The 13,925-nt window shown below is 44.0% G+C and overlaps 1 protein-coding gene across 2 annotated transcripts in view; it reads left to right on the top strand.

The window, feature by feature from the left end:
* Nucleotides 1–13,925, top strand: part of LOC102250507 (UDP-glucuronosyltransferase 2A1) — a 55,484-nt gene that overhangs the window by 7,898 nt on the left and 33,661 nt on the right. The window contains exon 2 of one of the 2 annotated variants that reach the window (XM_014530781.1): nucleotides 11,007–11,775. In XM_014530781.1, the coding sequence (XP_014386267.1) occupies nucleotides 11,043–11,775 (733 nt within the window). In that variant the 5' untranslated portion in view covers nucleotides 11,007–11,042. Of the gene's footprint in view, nucleotides 1–11,006; nucleotides 11,780–13,925 lie in introns of both variants that reach the window. The other variant, XM_005883177.2, reaches the window with a different exon arrangement.

The following is a 13,925-nucleotide window of genomic DNA, read 5'->3' as shown; positions in this document are numbered from 1 at the left end:
AATAATAATAATAATTTTATGTGGCATTAGTTTGAGATCTATTAATTTTACATACTTCTTAATAATAAGCCAAGATTATTAATCATTACCAGTCTTTATTTCAGATACATCTGACATTCTTGGTTGATGGGAGCAGTGGAGACCATGATAGCAAAGGCAATATTCAATGCAAATACTTGCCAGGAAGCAGTTGAAGGATACCTTTAGCAAAGCTTAATTTGCTTAACAATGCAATTCAGGAGAAATGCTAAGAGTAAACAAGTCTGATTACTTAAGATCATATTTCACATCATACCACACTTACCCATCCAGGGGTTATTTAAGTTCAGGTACTTAATGGCAAATGATTGCTTTTATAGGTCAAGCTGTAAACTTCAGGTAAGAAATTTAAATCAGTGTATAAGCTAGATAAAAGCACTGTGTAATAAACATTTGGATGTATTTTATATTTTCTTCTAATAGCAATATCAACCATTACAAGATTGTGGGTTAACTTTTGGGTTGTTTTATTACTTCCCTTTGAAAAGTTTTTAGTTCTATTTTGAAATAATTTGGGGGATTTTTCCTCCCAGGAGTTACACTTCATAATGACTGTATACTAGTAGATATTGAGGGAAGTGTATTATAGAGGCATAAATTGAGAGTTTTTCTAAGTGTGAGTTCATTGGACCCTTTAAAAGTTGATCTATTTCCTATATTTCCTACCAGTGGAAAGGTCATTTGTTCCTTCATTAGGCACACATAACATAGGAAATAAGACGTATACTAATGTACGGTGAAGGCAAAAATGATTCTTACAAGTCACAATGGTCTTCAAAACAGCACAAATACAGGAAGCAAGATGTTGTCCTTTCTGGGTATTTTCTTTCTTTAATATTGTGTAATGGATTATTTATATTTACATATTTCAACTTTATATATTTTAAATGTATATGTTTTATATATAAACGAGTTTTATGCATAATCAAATTTATTTATTAAAAATAGGAAATTTAAAGTTTCTCAAAAAAATACTGTTGTAGCATCAATAACCTGTTGTGGTATTAATAAGTACTAAACTTGCTGCCTTTTTGTACAATTAATTACAGCACATCTTTTACTATCATCTATGATAAAAAACATTTATATATACTAGCTTCTTTTAAAATATATTCATTTTTCTTTGAACACACCTGATTTCACAAATATATGTATCACAGTTTTAGGTGTAGCTTCTCAAAAATTTCCAGAAAGAAATTAGTCTTTCAGTGATGTTAAGCTCAAAATCATTAAAATCACAAGTTTCGGCCTTCATTTTGGAAAAGTCTTTTTTTTACAACCTTTTTAAAACTTTATGGTCAACAATCTCTTCATTTAATTTTATAATTTCTTTATTTTAAGTTAAATTTAGGAGCACAAATCTAAAATTTACCTGAGCAGTTTGAGAAATCGCTTAAGACTGGTCACATTACTGTGCTGGGAAGCTGGAGCTGGTGCACTGAATCAAGAATGTGCAATCACGCTCTCCCTGCTGAATGAGGAGACACAAGGCACCACCAGAGGTGGCAGGTAGCACCTTCAGCATCCAAACTCCCACTTTGGGGCAATGAAATCCACTGGGTCACTTGGATTGAAGGTGCGCATTTAATACACTCACACAATGGAAATAGAGCCATAGGATTTATTACTTATAGATCCCAGAAGTGGAGGTCACAGTTGAGCCAGGGAAAGGTAGTCCTCCATCCAGATCACATGCCAGCAGGAGACAGAAGCAGGCTAGCAAGCACCTATGAGTTATAAGGTGGCTGGGGTGGAGATCCCTAACTTTTCCTAGGCTTAACTCTAAGCGGTTATTTTAGAAGGTGCCCCGGGAAAAGTAAAATGGAATTCATGGCGAGCATTTATCTAAATGTCCAGATTCTGGAGGTGAGTTGGGTTCAGACTGTGAAATGCCTAGGCAGAAAAAGAAAGTTGTTCTTTCTCAAAAGTTGACTCTCGTGGCAATTGACTCCATGATGCCTAGCCACTAATCTTCAGGGAAACTCACAGTCTGGACAGTGGGGATATTAAAGCCAGGGCAGGGTTTTGGTCACCCAACAAATGCATTATTTGAAAAAAGCAAAAATGACACTCACCAATATCCATAGGCAAATGAGGGTTTGAAAACCTGTTCTTAGCCCTCAGCCACATCCCTTTTGTTGGGGTCCGGCCAATCAATTAAATCAAAGCCCTTGGGTAATGGTAAGGTAGGTATTTAATTTAAACGTGGGTGAGATTATGTAACACTTGTACTTACGGGGCCAACTTTTGTATATGTGTATACATTTGTCAGAATTTTTAGTATTCATGTAATAGGTGGTACCCTTTGTAAGCACATACACTTTTAGTTTTATCTAATAGGTAATCTAAATCTAAACAGTTATCCCGAACTATTCATACTAAAGAATCATGTTGTTGCTGCATTAACGCTCTTATGTAACAGACCAATGTGTTCAGCCAGGATGGCTGACAGGTTGATGTTTGCCTTAATGATTTTGGCTGCATCCCAAGTGTGTTGGCAACTACTCTAGTCCCAAAATAATGGGGATGGATACTGCATAATTTTGACTTGAGAGGGGAGAAAGGGAGACAATTGGGTGTCCTGCTCAGTGATTTGTAAGGGTAGTTAGTCCCAGGGAGACTAAAGTACTTAGTTTGGACAGACAATATTTCCCAAGGGGCCAGCACAGAGTAAAAAGCATTGGTTGAGGTTAGAAGTGCACGTTTGGAGAGCCAGGTATGTGTGTGGCCCCAAGGCACTGGGCTCAGGATGGACATCAACTGTGTGCTCAGGGAAGCCAGAATAAGTTAGGGTTCTCTCCAGATGGCTGGGCCACAGGGCCTAAGACCACAGGGATTGTGCTTTTTTGGACAAGGTGTAGGTCATATTCATGTACTGTTGGTGCCTGGGCAGATATGGAGGATTCTGAAGGGCATCTGGAGGCTCCTGCCAGGTGCCACTTACTGTAAGACAAGTGTCCTGCATGGGAACTATTGAATACCATAGAGAACATAAGGCAAATTACAGGGTAACATGGGTGCTTTCTATTGGGCAAATGGGGACAAGGTCAGTAAATCAGCTGGGTAGGCCACTAACTTGGGAAACAGCTTTTATTGATCCCAGCAATTAAATAGGCACCCCAAAATAAGCTCTGGTTTCTGCTCATTGTATAAACATATTAAGACTATTGGAGTCTCACCCGGCTAGTGTTGCTCAGTGGTTGAACCAGGAGGTCACAGGTTTAATTACTGGTCAGAGCACGGGTTGTGGGCTTAATCCCCAGTGTGGGGTGTGTAAGAGGCAGGTGATCAATGATTCTCTCCCATCATTGATTTTTCTATCTTTCTCTCCCTCTCCCTTCCTCTATGAAATCAATTTTAAAACAAACAAACAAAACACCTATAGAAGTCTTAAACAGAAGCAAAGATTGTGGAGCCCTGAGCAGTGACTGTGGGGAAGGGTGCTGTGAGGTGGTGTAGGTCCTGGAGAGTTGTAGGTGGAGGGCTTTGTGGTAGCAGCATCCACAGTCAGGGAAGGGTTTTCCCAACAAAATTTAAATTCACTAACTCCCAGGAGGATGCATAATGTGGGCCAATCCAATGGGTGTGATGAAGGCAAGCAACTAAGTGAAGTGTTTTGGGTCCCCTTAAAGTTGTGAGATTTGACACATACCTTGGCTTTCCAGAGCTCAAATGTGAAGCAGAAAGCAGCTTGGCAGTTAACCTCATACTCGAGCAGCACGCATTATAGTAGGCAAGGGGGCTCTGGGGTAAACACATAGTTAACTCTACAAAATGCCACTCACAGGGTCATCAGCAGAGAATTTAGACAAATGTTCAGTGTGACACCCAGGTTCTGGGCAGAGCTCACCATCATTAGCCACTGAGTCTTCCTTGGTGACATCTCTGTCAAAGAAGGTTTTGGAGGCAGCATGTAGGATGAGGTTGTCCCCTGATGTCATGGGCTGGGGCACTGCCATCTCCAGTGTTGCTGCAGGTGGTGGGAGCCGTCCCAGGAGGGCAACTGAGGGTTCAAGTGGTCTAATGGGATCAAATAGATTTGGGACACTCTCATTAGGTTTGCTTGCATTTTGACAGCATTTACTGGTATCCCAAAAGTCTCAGTAAATTTTGGGGTCCTCAGGGGTGCACCTTGCAAATAATTGGGGGATTATTTCCTCCAAGGCATAGGAGGTCTCCATCCATAATAGTAAAGGTTGGAGACACATGTGAAGCTTTGGTTTAAAACAAATTTAATTCTGTGTTCCTGAAAATTTAATGCTTGGCCCTATATTACCAGCGATTGGTTTGAACTGCCTAAGTCTATCAGACAAATAGGATTGAAATTAGGATAATGTAAGCGCCAGTGCTCAGAGGTCAGGATATTGGTGACTATTGGGCAGGGTGGATGGCTTTTAAGCAATCATGACACTGCTTCCATTTAAGATACTGTAGAGGGCTTGAATTGCCTGGATAGTATCCACATCTGGTGGCATTTTGGGTGCAGGGGAGTCTGACCTTTAACAGCACCCAGATATTAGGGTGGATATTCAAGGCAACACTGGAAGCAGCAATAAGCAGAGTGTAATGCAATGCCACAGATCACCAGAAAGCAATGGTTCCTTCCCAGATAGTGAGCCACATGCAGGTCAAAGGCATTGTATAAGGGTACAATCTGTGCCCACAATCCCACCCTCCTGGCCACCAATTGTGTTGTGAAGCCAGAGTTGATGTATTAAATTAAATATGAAGATGATGACCTGCTGAATGAGGAGGCACAGGGGGATGAGTGTGTGCATGGGAAGTAAAATCCTAGGAGTTGTTATAATTGAAGGTGCCGTTTCAATAGAAATTTCCACACAATGGAAATAGAGTCACAAGATGTATTACTTACAGATCCCAGAAGTAAAGCTGCACACTTAAGCTAGGGGAAGAACAGTCCTCAGTCCCAGGTTACAAACCAGCAGGAGATAGAGGACAGGGTAAGAAGCACCTACCACTTATAAGATGGTTAGGGTGGAGGTCACTAATTTTCCCCAGGTTTAGCTCTAACTGATCATTTTTAAAAGCACCCTGTGAAAAAAAAAAGTGGAACTTATGGTTGGTATCCTAAGTTCAACTCCTTATCTAAATGTCTATACTCTAGGTGTAAGTAGGATTATCTACACTAATAAAAGACAAAGATGCTAATTGACCATACCTTCACTATGCCCAAGCCATGCCCACCAGCCAATCAGAGCGACTATATGCAAATTAACCCAACCAAGATGGCGGCCGGCAGCCACGGAGCTGTAAACCGCAGGAGGCTTGGTTACCCCGGCAATGGAGGAAGCCAAGCTTCCCGCCAGCCCTGGCCTCCACAAAAGGCAACAAAGTTTCAATTATAGAAGCTAAATAAATCCCAGATACCTGCACCCAGCCAGCCTCCACTAGGAGGTTGGGTGCCTGGAGGCTGTGGCCAGCCTGCAAACAGCCATCAGCCCCTCACCCAGGATGGCCAGGCACCCCAGCAGGGACCCCTACCCTGAAGGAGCTGTGGCCAGCCTGCAAACAGCCATCAGCCCCTCACCCAGGATGGCCAGGCACCCCAGCAGGGACCCCTACCCTGAAGGAGCTGTGGCCAGCCTGCAAACAGCCATCAGCCCCTCACCCAGGATGGCCACACCCTCATGGGATGAGGGTCCCTGCTGTGGGGCTTGGCCAGCCCGCAAACAGCCATTAGCTCCTCACCCAGGCTAGTCACACCCTCATGGGGTGAGGGTCCTCGCTGGGGGGCTTGGCCAGCCTGCAAACAGCCATCAAAACCTCACCCAGGGTGGCCACACCCTCATGGGGTGAGGATCCTCGCTGGGGGCCTTGGCCAGCCTGCAAACAGTCATCAGCCCCTCACCCAGGCTGGCCAGGCACCCCAGCGAGGACACCCTCCCTGAAGGGGCTGTGGCCAGCCTGAAAACAGCCATCAGCCCTTCACCCAGGCTGGCCAGGCACTCCAGCAGGGACCCCCACCCTGAAGGGGGGGGGACCAGTCTGAAAACGGCCCTCAGCCCCTCACCCAGCCTGGCCAGGCACCCTAGCAGGATGCCCACCGTGATCTGAGACATCCTCAGGGCAAACTAGCCGGCCCCACCCATGCACCAGGCCTCTATCCTACATAATAAAAGGGTAATATGCAAATTGACCCTAACATCAGGACAACTGGGAATGACTGGTCACTAGACACACACTGACTACCAGGGGGCAGACGCTCAGTGCAGGAGCTGCCCCCTGGTGGTCAGTGCACTCCCACACAGGGAGCTCTGTTCAGCCACAAACCGCTGACGGCTAGCGGTGGTGGCGGGAGCCTCTCCCACCTCCTCAGCAGCACTAAGGATGTCCGACTGCAGCTTAGGCCTGCTCCCCGCTAGCAAGTGGACATCCCCCGAGGGCTCCCAGGCTGCCAGAGGGATGTCTGACTGCCAGCTTAGACCCAATCCCCGGGGAGCAGGCCTAAGCCAGCAGGTGGTCATCCCTCTAGGGGTCCCAGACTGCGAGAGGGCACAGGCCAGGCTGAGGGAACCCCCTCACCTGAGTGCACACATTTTTGTGCATTGGGCATCTACTCCTTTATAATAAAAGCCTAATATGCTAAGTGTCCAGTAATCTGGTCGTCCGTTCAACCGATCAAAGCATAATATGCTAATGATATGCAAAGCTCAACCGCTTGCTATGACATGCACTGACCACCAGGGATCAGACAGTCGACTGGTTGACCAGTCACTATGAAGTGCACTGACCACCAGGGGGCAGACACACTGACCAGTAGGTTAACTTGGTGCTGGGGTCCAGCTGATCGGGACTGAGCGAAAAGGGCCAGACATGCCCTGGAGCCCTCCTGCAGTCCCTCCTGGCTGGCCAACCTCCCACATACCTCACCAGCCCTGATTGTGCACCGGTGGGGTCTCTCAGCCTGGCCTGGCTTGCGCCCTCTCACAATCTATGACACTTTGGGGGATGTCGGAGAGCCAGTTTCAGCCCGACGGCCAAATGACCGGTCATTATGATGCACACTGACCACCAAGGGACAGACGCTCAATACAGGAGCTGCCCCCTGGTGGTCTGTGTGCTCCGCTGGGGGAGCATTGTTCAGCCAAAAGACGGGCCCACAGCTGATATGTGCAGAGGTGGTGGTGGGAGCCTCTCCTGCATCCGTGGCAGTGCTAAGGATGTCTGACTGATGGCTTGGCCCTGTATTACCAGGGATGGGTTTGAACTGCCTAAGTCTATCAGACAAATAGGATTGAAATTAGGATAATGTAAGGGCCAGTGCTCAGAGGTCAGGATATTGGTGACTGTTGGGCAGGGTGGATGGCTCCCCTCTGGGGAGCAGGCCTAAGCCGTCAGTTGGACATCCCCCGAGGGCTCCTGGACTGTGAGAGAGGGCACAGGTCGAGCTGAGGGACACCCCCAGTGTACTAATTTCATGCACTGGGCATCTAGTCATACTATAAAATGCCTAAGCAGTAACTGAGTAAAGCAAAGTGGCTTTTTCTCCAAAGTTGTTTTTCTCAAAGTCACAATTACTGAGATATTTTTTTTAATCAAAAAGTTTGTTTGTGTAACACACTGTACAAAGTTTCCTTTGTACACACTGCTTATCACTCATGTCCAGATACTTCTGTTAAAAAACAAACTTCAACTACGTAAATTTTATAGGTCTTACTGGCTTTACTCAACAATTCATGATTTAGGCAGCATCCCATCTAGCAAATAGAAAGAAACTCAGATGAGTATCAAATACCATACCTCTAACGAAGATTTGCCTTGTAGTTGATAACGTGACATGATACACTCTAATGGGGCACTCTGTCCTGGTGGTGAATGCTGATAACTTGAAAAATAAAGGCCAAAGTGAGGCAACAAGCGTTTATTTGAGGTCAAAACAAACTGAAATCCATGGGGATAAATTCAGGAAGGAACCCAAATTGTACCCCAGTTATGGGGGTGAAGGAAAGGGGTTTTTATGAGGAAGGGAAGGGAAATAATTACATAGATAGAATAGAGGAATTTATATTGATGCTAAAAAGCTAAGTTACTTTTTAACTATACATGGCTTGTTGCTGATTAAAAATGTCAAAATTATCAGTGCTTGTGGTGAGGAGGTCTGCTTTCCTACTAACTTTACAAACAATTCTTTTCAAGACAATGTTGGTTTGGCTCAAGTCCAAAGGTTATTTTGCTCAGTTCAATCATTTGAAATGTACAAGGAGCAAGATGTGCAAGGGATGCGGGCTCTGTTTTTGAAATGGCTACATTTGTATCAATTTTCTCAACACAATAGGCTTTGGAGCCAAAGAGCCTTAAGGCAGCTACCATCAGTTCCTTTCTTATTTTGTTCTATGAACTTACCAAGTTACTCAGCTTTTCTGACCAATATTTTCTTCTTTGATGTGAAAATAATTATCGTTTGTAACTTATTGGATCTTTTTTTAAGTGCAAAGTAAATGACATTAACATATGTACAACACATTACACAATGTCTGATAGGTAGTGAGCAGTTAACAAATGTTAGCAACTATGAAAGGCTGAGTCTAAATGTAAAGTTGTTGTTATTCACACAGGCTAGCTGGCTTTTTGAGCAGCACTTCCCACAGAAACATGCTTGACTTAGCAAGTCTCTTCTAAAAGCTCTTATTTACCAGTAACATTACCCATCATCTCAGGCATATGAACTCATACACAGTTTATTTACTTATATGCCATTTTTTCTCAGTGATTTATTAAGATAAAGTAGTAATAAATATTATACTTACTAGGGGCATGATGCATGAAATTCGTGCACGGAAGGGTAGGTCCTTCAGCCCGAGCTGCACCCTCTCCAATCTGGGAGCCCTCAGGGGAGCCCTCTCCAATCCGGGAGTTTCTGTCTGTCATTGCAATCATATGAGCAAATTGTCTGAGACCCCAACAGAGTTTGGTTTTGTGCTCACAGAATAGTAGAGGTCTTTTTGTTTTCTTTGCTCCATTGGTGAAGATTTCCTAGAAGTTGCAGGATATCTTCCTTTTAATTTTTCCTCAACACTTTGACTTTACTTATGTCTCTCACCTATGCTTTCCCTCCATCCCCCACCCGTAACAGTAACTTGCTCCACGCTCACTTTCTCTAGTGTCTAGGAGATCACGCAATGCAATTGCCACCAGAACCATGATTCCCAGCATTCCTGATGCTCCCCGCGCTCTGGGCTTCCGCTTCCATTCCAGGGGCTTCCACCAGAACTACAATTCCCAGAACTGCTGGTGCTCCCCGCGCTCTTGGTTTTCGCTTCCGGTCCAGGGGCTGCAGAAATGAAAAGGAGTGGGAACTTCAGCCTCCCCCAGGCTGGGCTGACAGGACCAGACACTTCATTGGCGTCCCTGGGACCGAGGCCGTCGGTACCTGCAGTGTAGGCTTAGAGCGGCTGGGGGCGGGAACGCCTAACCCTGGCCACTCCATGCCTGCGCACGTGTGCATTGCCCACAGGCCCGCCATCTTTGTCAGGTTAATTTGCATACTCTCTCCTGATTGGCTGTGGTCGTCACAAAGGGGTGGTCAATTTACATATTTGTCTATTATTAGTATAGATTGTGTTTGTACTTCACATTTTAAATCTTCTCTTTGTAATAATCTTATCCTATCTAATAAAGAGGGACTATGCTAATTGACTACCATGCCCTCTCAAAGATGGTGGCACCCACAGCCAATAAGGAGGGAATATGATAATTGACTTCCCTGCTCTCAAAGATGGCGGCGTACACCACCAATAAGGAGGGAATATGCAACTTGACTGCCCTGCTCTCAAAGATGGCAACGTCCACCACCAATAAGGAGGGAATATGCTAATTGATTGCCATGCCCTCAAAGATGGTGGCGCCCAGTCCCCTCAGCCCCCCAGCTGCCCAGGGCTGGCCCGAGGCACAGGCAAGCCTCGGATGGCGGCTACCCAGCCGCCCAGGGCCACCTGAGGCTCAGGTAACCAGGGCCGGCTGAGGCTTATGTTGCTGGAAGTGGCAGCAGCAGAGGTGTGATGGGCGTCACCTTCTCCTGATCACCAGGTTGCCTCCTGCCCCTGAGGGCTCCAAGACTAAGAGAGGGGGCAGGCCAGGCTGTAGGATTCCCCCTCCAGTGAATGAATTTTTGCACTGGGCCTCTAGTCTATTAATAACTGGTAACTACAATAATAGGATCTGGAGAGTATTATACTAAGCAAAATAAGCCAATCAGAGAAAGACAGCTATCACATCATGTCACTTATATGTGAAATACATGAACAAAATAAATTGATGAATAAAATAGATCCAGAGACATGGAAGCATGGAATAGACTAACAAATGTCAGAGGGAAGGGCCACGGGACTCAGGGGGAGAGAGGTGGGGAAGGGGGGAGAAATTAACCAAAGAACTTATATGCATTTATGCATAACCCATAGACACAGGCAATAGTGTGGTAGGCCTGGGGGAAAGGGGCAGGAGTAGATGGGAGGGGGTTAATAGGAGGAAAAGGGAACATCTGTAATACTTTCAACAATAAAGATATATTTAAAAAATAATAATTTTTGCTAATGTTACTATATAAAATGTATTAAATATTGTAAAACCTATAGAATTAGCATCTCTATGTTCTAAGCTAACTATAAGGTTTGCATCTCTACATTTAATGTCACATCTGAAGTATCAGTTTCCAGGTCTGAGTGTAGAGTTCAGATATACAGTGGCTTCAAGAAATCAAATATAGTAAGAATTTAACAATTATGAGATGCAAAGAAAGGGTTGAAAGATTAAGTTTAAGAAAAAGAATCATAAGCTAAAGCAACAAGTTGACAGGTACAACACACGTTGCCCCTAAACCTGTAATTATCATAAAATATGAAGCTACCATGACTAGTAACAGTTGGTAGAGAGAATGCTCTTAAGGGTATCACTGGTTTGAATCAAGCTGAAAAATAATTTGTCTTTCCTTTTTGTTTTAAACGCAGAGAAATTTGTCTGTGTCACATCTCATCAAATTTTCTATGTCAAGCCACATCATGTTAGAAAAATCCATTCTGCTGTTGTCTCTTCAGATAAGTCTCCTGGGAGTCACTCTTGGTGGGAATGTTCTGATTTGGCCAATGGAAGGTAGTCATTGGCTAAATGTTAAGATAATTATAGATGAGCTGATTAACAAACAGCATAATGTGACTGTCCTAGTTGCTTCTGGTGCACTCTACATCAAGCCCACCTCTAACCCATCTCTGACATATGAAATATATAAGGTGCCCTTTGAGAAAGAAAAAGTGGAAGAAACGATCAAGAAGTTTATTTTGACATGGATGGGAAATAAACCAACTCCTTCAACCATTTGGAGATTCTATCAGGAGATTGGCATAGCCGTCGAGGACTTCCACATGCTGAGTAGAGAAATCTGTGATGGTGTTCTCAAAAACCAAAAGCTGCTGGAAAAGCTGAAGAAAAGCAAATTTGATGTCCTGGTATCGGATCCATTATTTCCTTGTGGTGATATAGTAGCTTTAAAACTTGGAATTCCATTTGTGTACACCTTGAAGTTTTCTCCAGCATCAACAGTGGAAAAACACTGTGGGAAGATACCATACCCTCCTTCCTATGTTCCTGCTGTTTTATCAGAACTCACTGACCAGATGTCTTTTACTGACAGAATAAGAAATTTCATCTCCTACCATCTACAGGACTACATGTTTGATACTCTTTGGAAATCATGGGATTCCTATTATAGTGAAGCTTTGGGTAAGTAACTTTGTTTGTATTATTTAAATTAAAACAAACAGAGCTCTTTTTTGTTTCCTATGATAATTTTTAGTCATACATATTGATAACTATCTCTTATTACCATTTGTTAACAGTAAAGGACATAAAATTCAATATGCTTTGGAACTATATTTGGCTGTTTTCTAATTTTATGTACTTGAAGATACCAATTACATATTTTTATGCATAACATACCGAGACAAATACAATTTTTAATTTAGGACTTGATTCCCATTTACATATTGCATTGAAAATAGAATTCACCTAGAAACTTCAGTGGTGTGTGGGGGAAGGGGGGCCGGGGGGAGCTGAAAGAGATTAAGCTTTCTACAAGCCCATTATTAAAGAGACCTTTGTGTCTGTGTGTGTGTTTAGAACACACATGTATATGAATAATCTCTGATCATTGCTCATAGCCTTCCTACTCTTTATCAGGCACTCTCTTGGATAGGGAGGTACAACAAAGACTAAGATGAAGTTTCTAGCTTCAAGGATTTCACAGTCAGACATAGAAACCCTATCTAATAAAGTTGGAATATGCAAATTGACCATCACTTCATGACAAAGATTGTGGCACCCACAACCAATAAGGAGGGAATATGCAAATTGATGCAACAAAGATGGCGGAGGCCCGGCTGGGATGCTTGCATCGTCAACATGGCAACGACTCAGGCATTCCTCTTCACCCTGGCCACTCCAGGCCTCTGGGCAGCGCGTGAAGTCGGAAGGTGACTCTGGGCCAGATCAAAGGTGGAAAGGGGTCTCCGAGCCGGAGAAAAGGCGAAAAGGCGGCTCAGGCCAGGAGCGAAGGTGTAAAGGCAGCTCCGGGCCAGATCAAAGGTGGTGCCAGCAGCCAGGGGAATGAAGGCCTATTCTTGCACGAGTCTTCATGCATTGGGCCTCTAGTTAGACATGAAAGGGAATATTTACAATATGAATGGCGTGGATAATGAAAATATATATAAAGAACAGAAACGGTATAAAGGAGATAGGCAGTATATGACAGGACAGAGAGGTACTCTGAAAAACTTCAGAGTTGAGACGATACAAAAGGAAATTTTTAAATAGTAAACATGAATTTTCCTGAAAATGAAGTGTGTGGGGAAAGAAACAGTGTGCCCAATATTGTGGAATCTAGAAATAGCACGTGTGTGGTGGGTATTATTGACGAGTCAGTATTTAGGAAGGTCAAAGTATAAGGTGCAGAGGTATGGGATAAAAAACTTGGAAGATGTCAAGAATGAATGGGTTACATAAATATTTTCCTTTTTTAAAATTCTTTATTGTTGAAAGTATTACATATGTCCCCCTTTTCCCCATTGACCTCTCCCAGCATGTCCCCACCACTAGGCCAGGCCTTTATCCCCTTATTGTCTGTGTCCATTGGTTATTCTTATATGCATACAAGTTAATTGTTTGATCTCTTCCCATCCATCCACCCTCTCCTGCCTTTCTTCTGAGGTTTAACAGTCTGTTCGATACTTCTGTGTCTCTGGATCTAGTATGACATACAAGATGCTTTTCAAAGCATCTTGTATGTCATGCTAAGCATCTTGATTTGTATCTTAGAAGTAACTGGGAACAATCTGAAGGGATGTTTTATGACTAGATTTCATCCTATATAATAAAAGCCTAATATGTTAAGTGTCCTGTCGTACATTCAACCAATCAAAGCATAATATGCTAATGATATGCTAAGGCCACTCAATTGCTCACTATGACGTGCACTGACCACCAGGGGGCAGACTCTCCGACCAGTAGGTTAGCTTGCTGCTGGGGTCTGGCTGATCAGAACTGAGTGAGACAGGACTGACCTGCCCTGGAGCTCTCCCATGGTCCCTCCCCAGCTGTCCAACCTCCCACGTCCCTCCCTGGCCCCGATAGTGCATGTGTGGGGTCCCTCAGCCTCGCCTGCACCCTCTTGTAATCTGGGACCCCTCAGGGGATGTTAGACAGCCGGTTTCAGCCCGATCCTGCAGGCCAGATTGAGGGACCCCACTTGTGCATGAATTCGTGCACCAGGCCTCTAGTTTTATATAAAATATATGGACAAATGTGGACCTAGAGTGGACAAATGTTAGACTGTAGGCTACTGCATCACTCCAGGAAACATGTGGGAAAAGCATGTA

This window comes from Myotis brandtii, unplaced genomic scaffold, assembly GCF_000412655.1.
Source record: "Myotis brandtii unplaced genomic scaffold, ASM41265v1 scaffold776, whole genome shotgun sequence".
Taxonomy (NCBI): domain Eukaryota; kingdom Metazoa; phylum Chordata; class Mammalia; order Chiroptera; family Vespertilionidae; genus Myotis; species Myotis brandtii.
The sequence above is the reverse complement of the archived record's forward strand: the minus strand, read 5'-3'. Positions and strand labels throughout refer to the sequence as shown.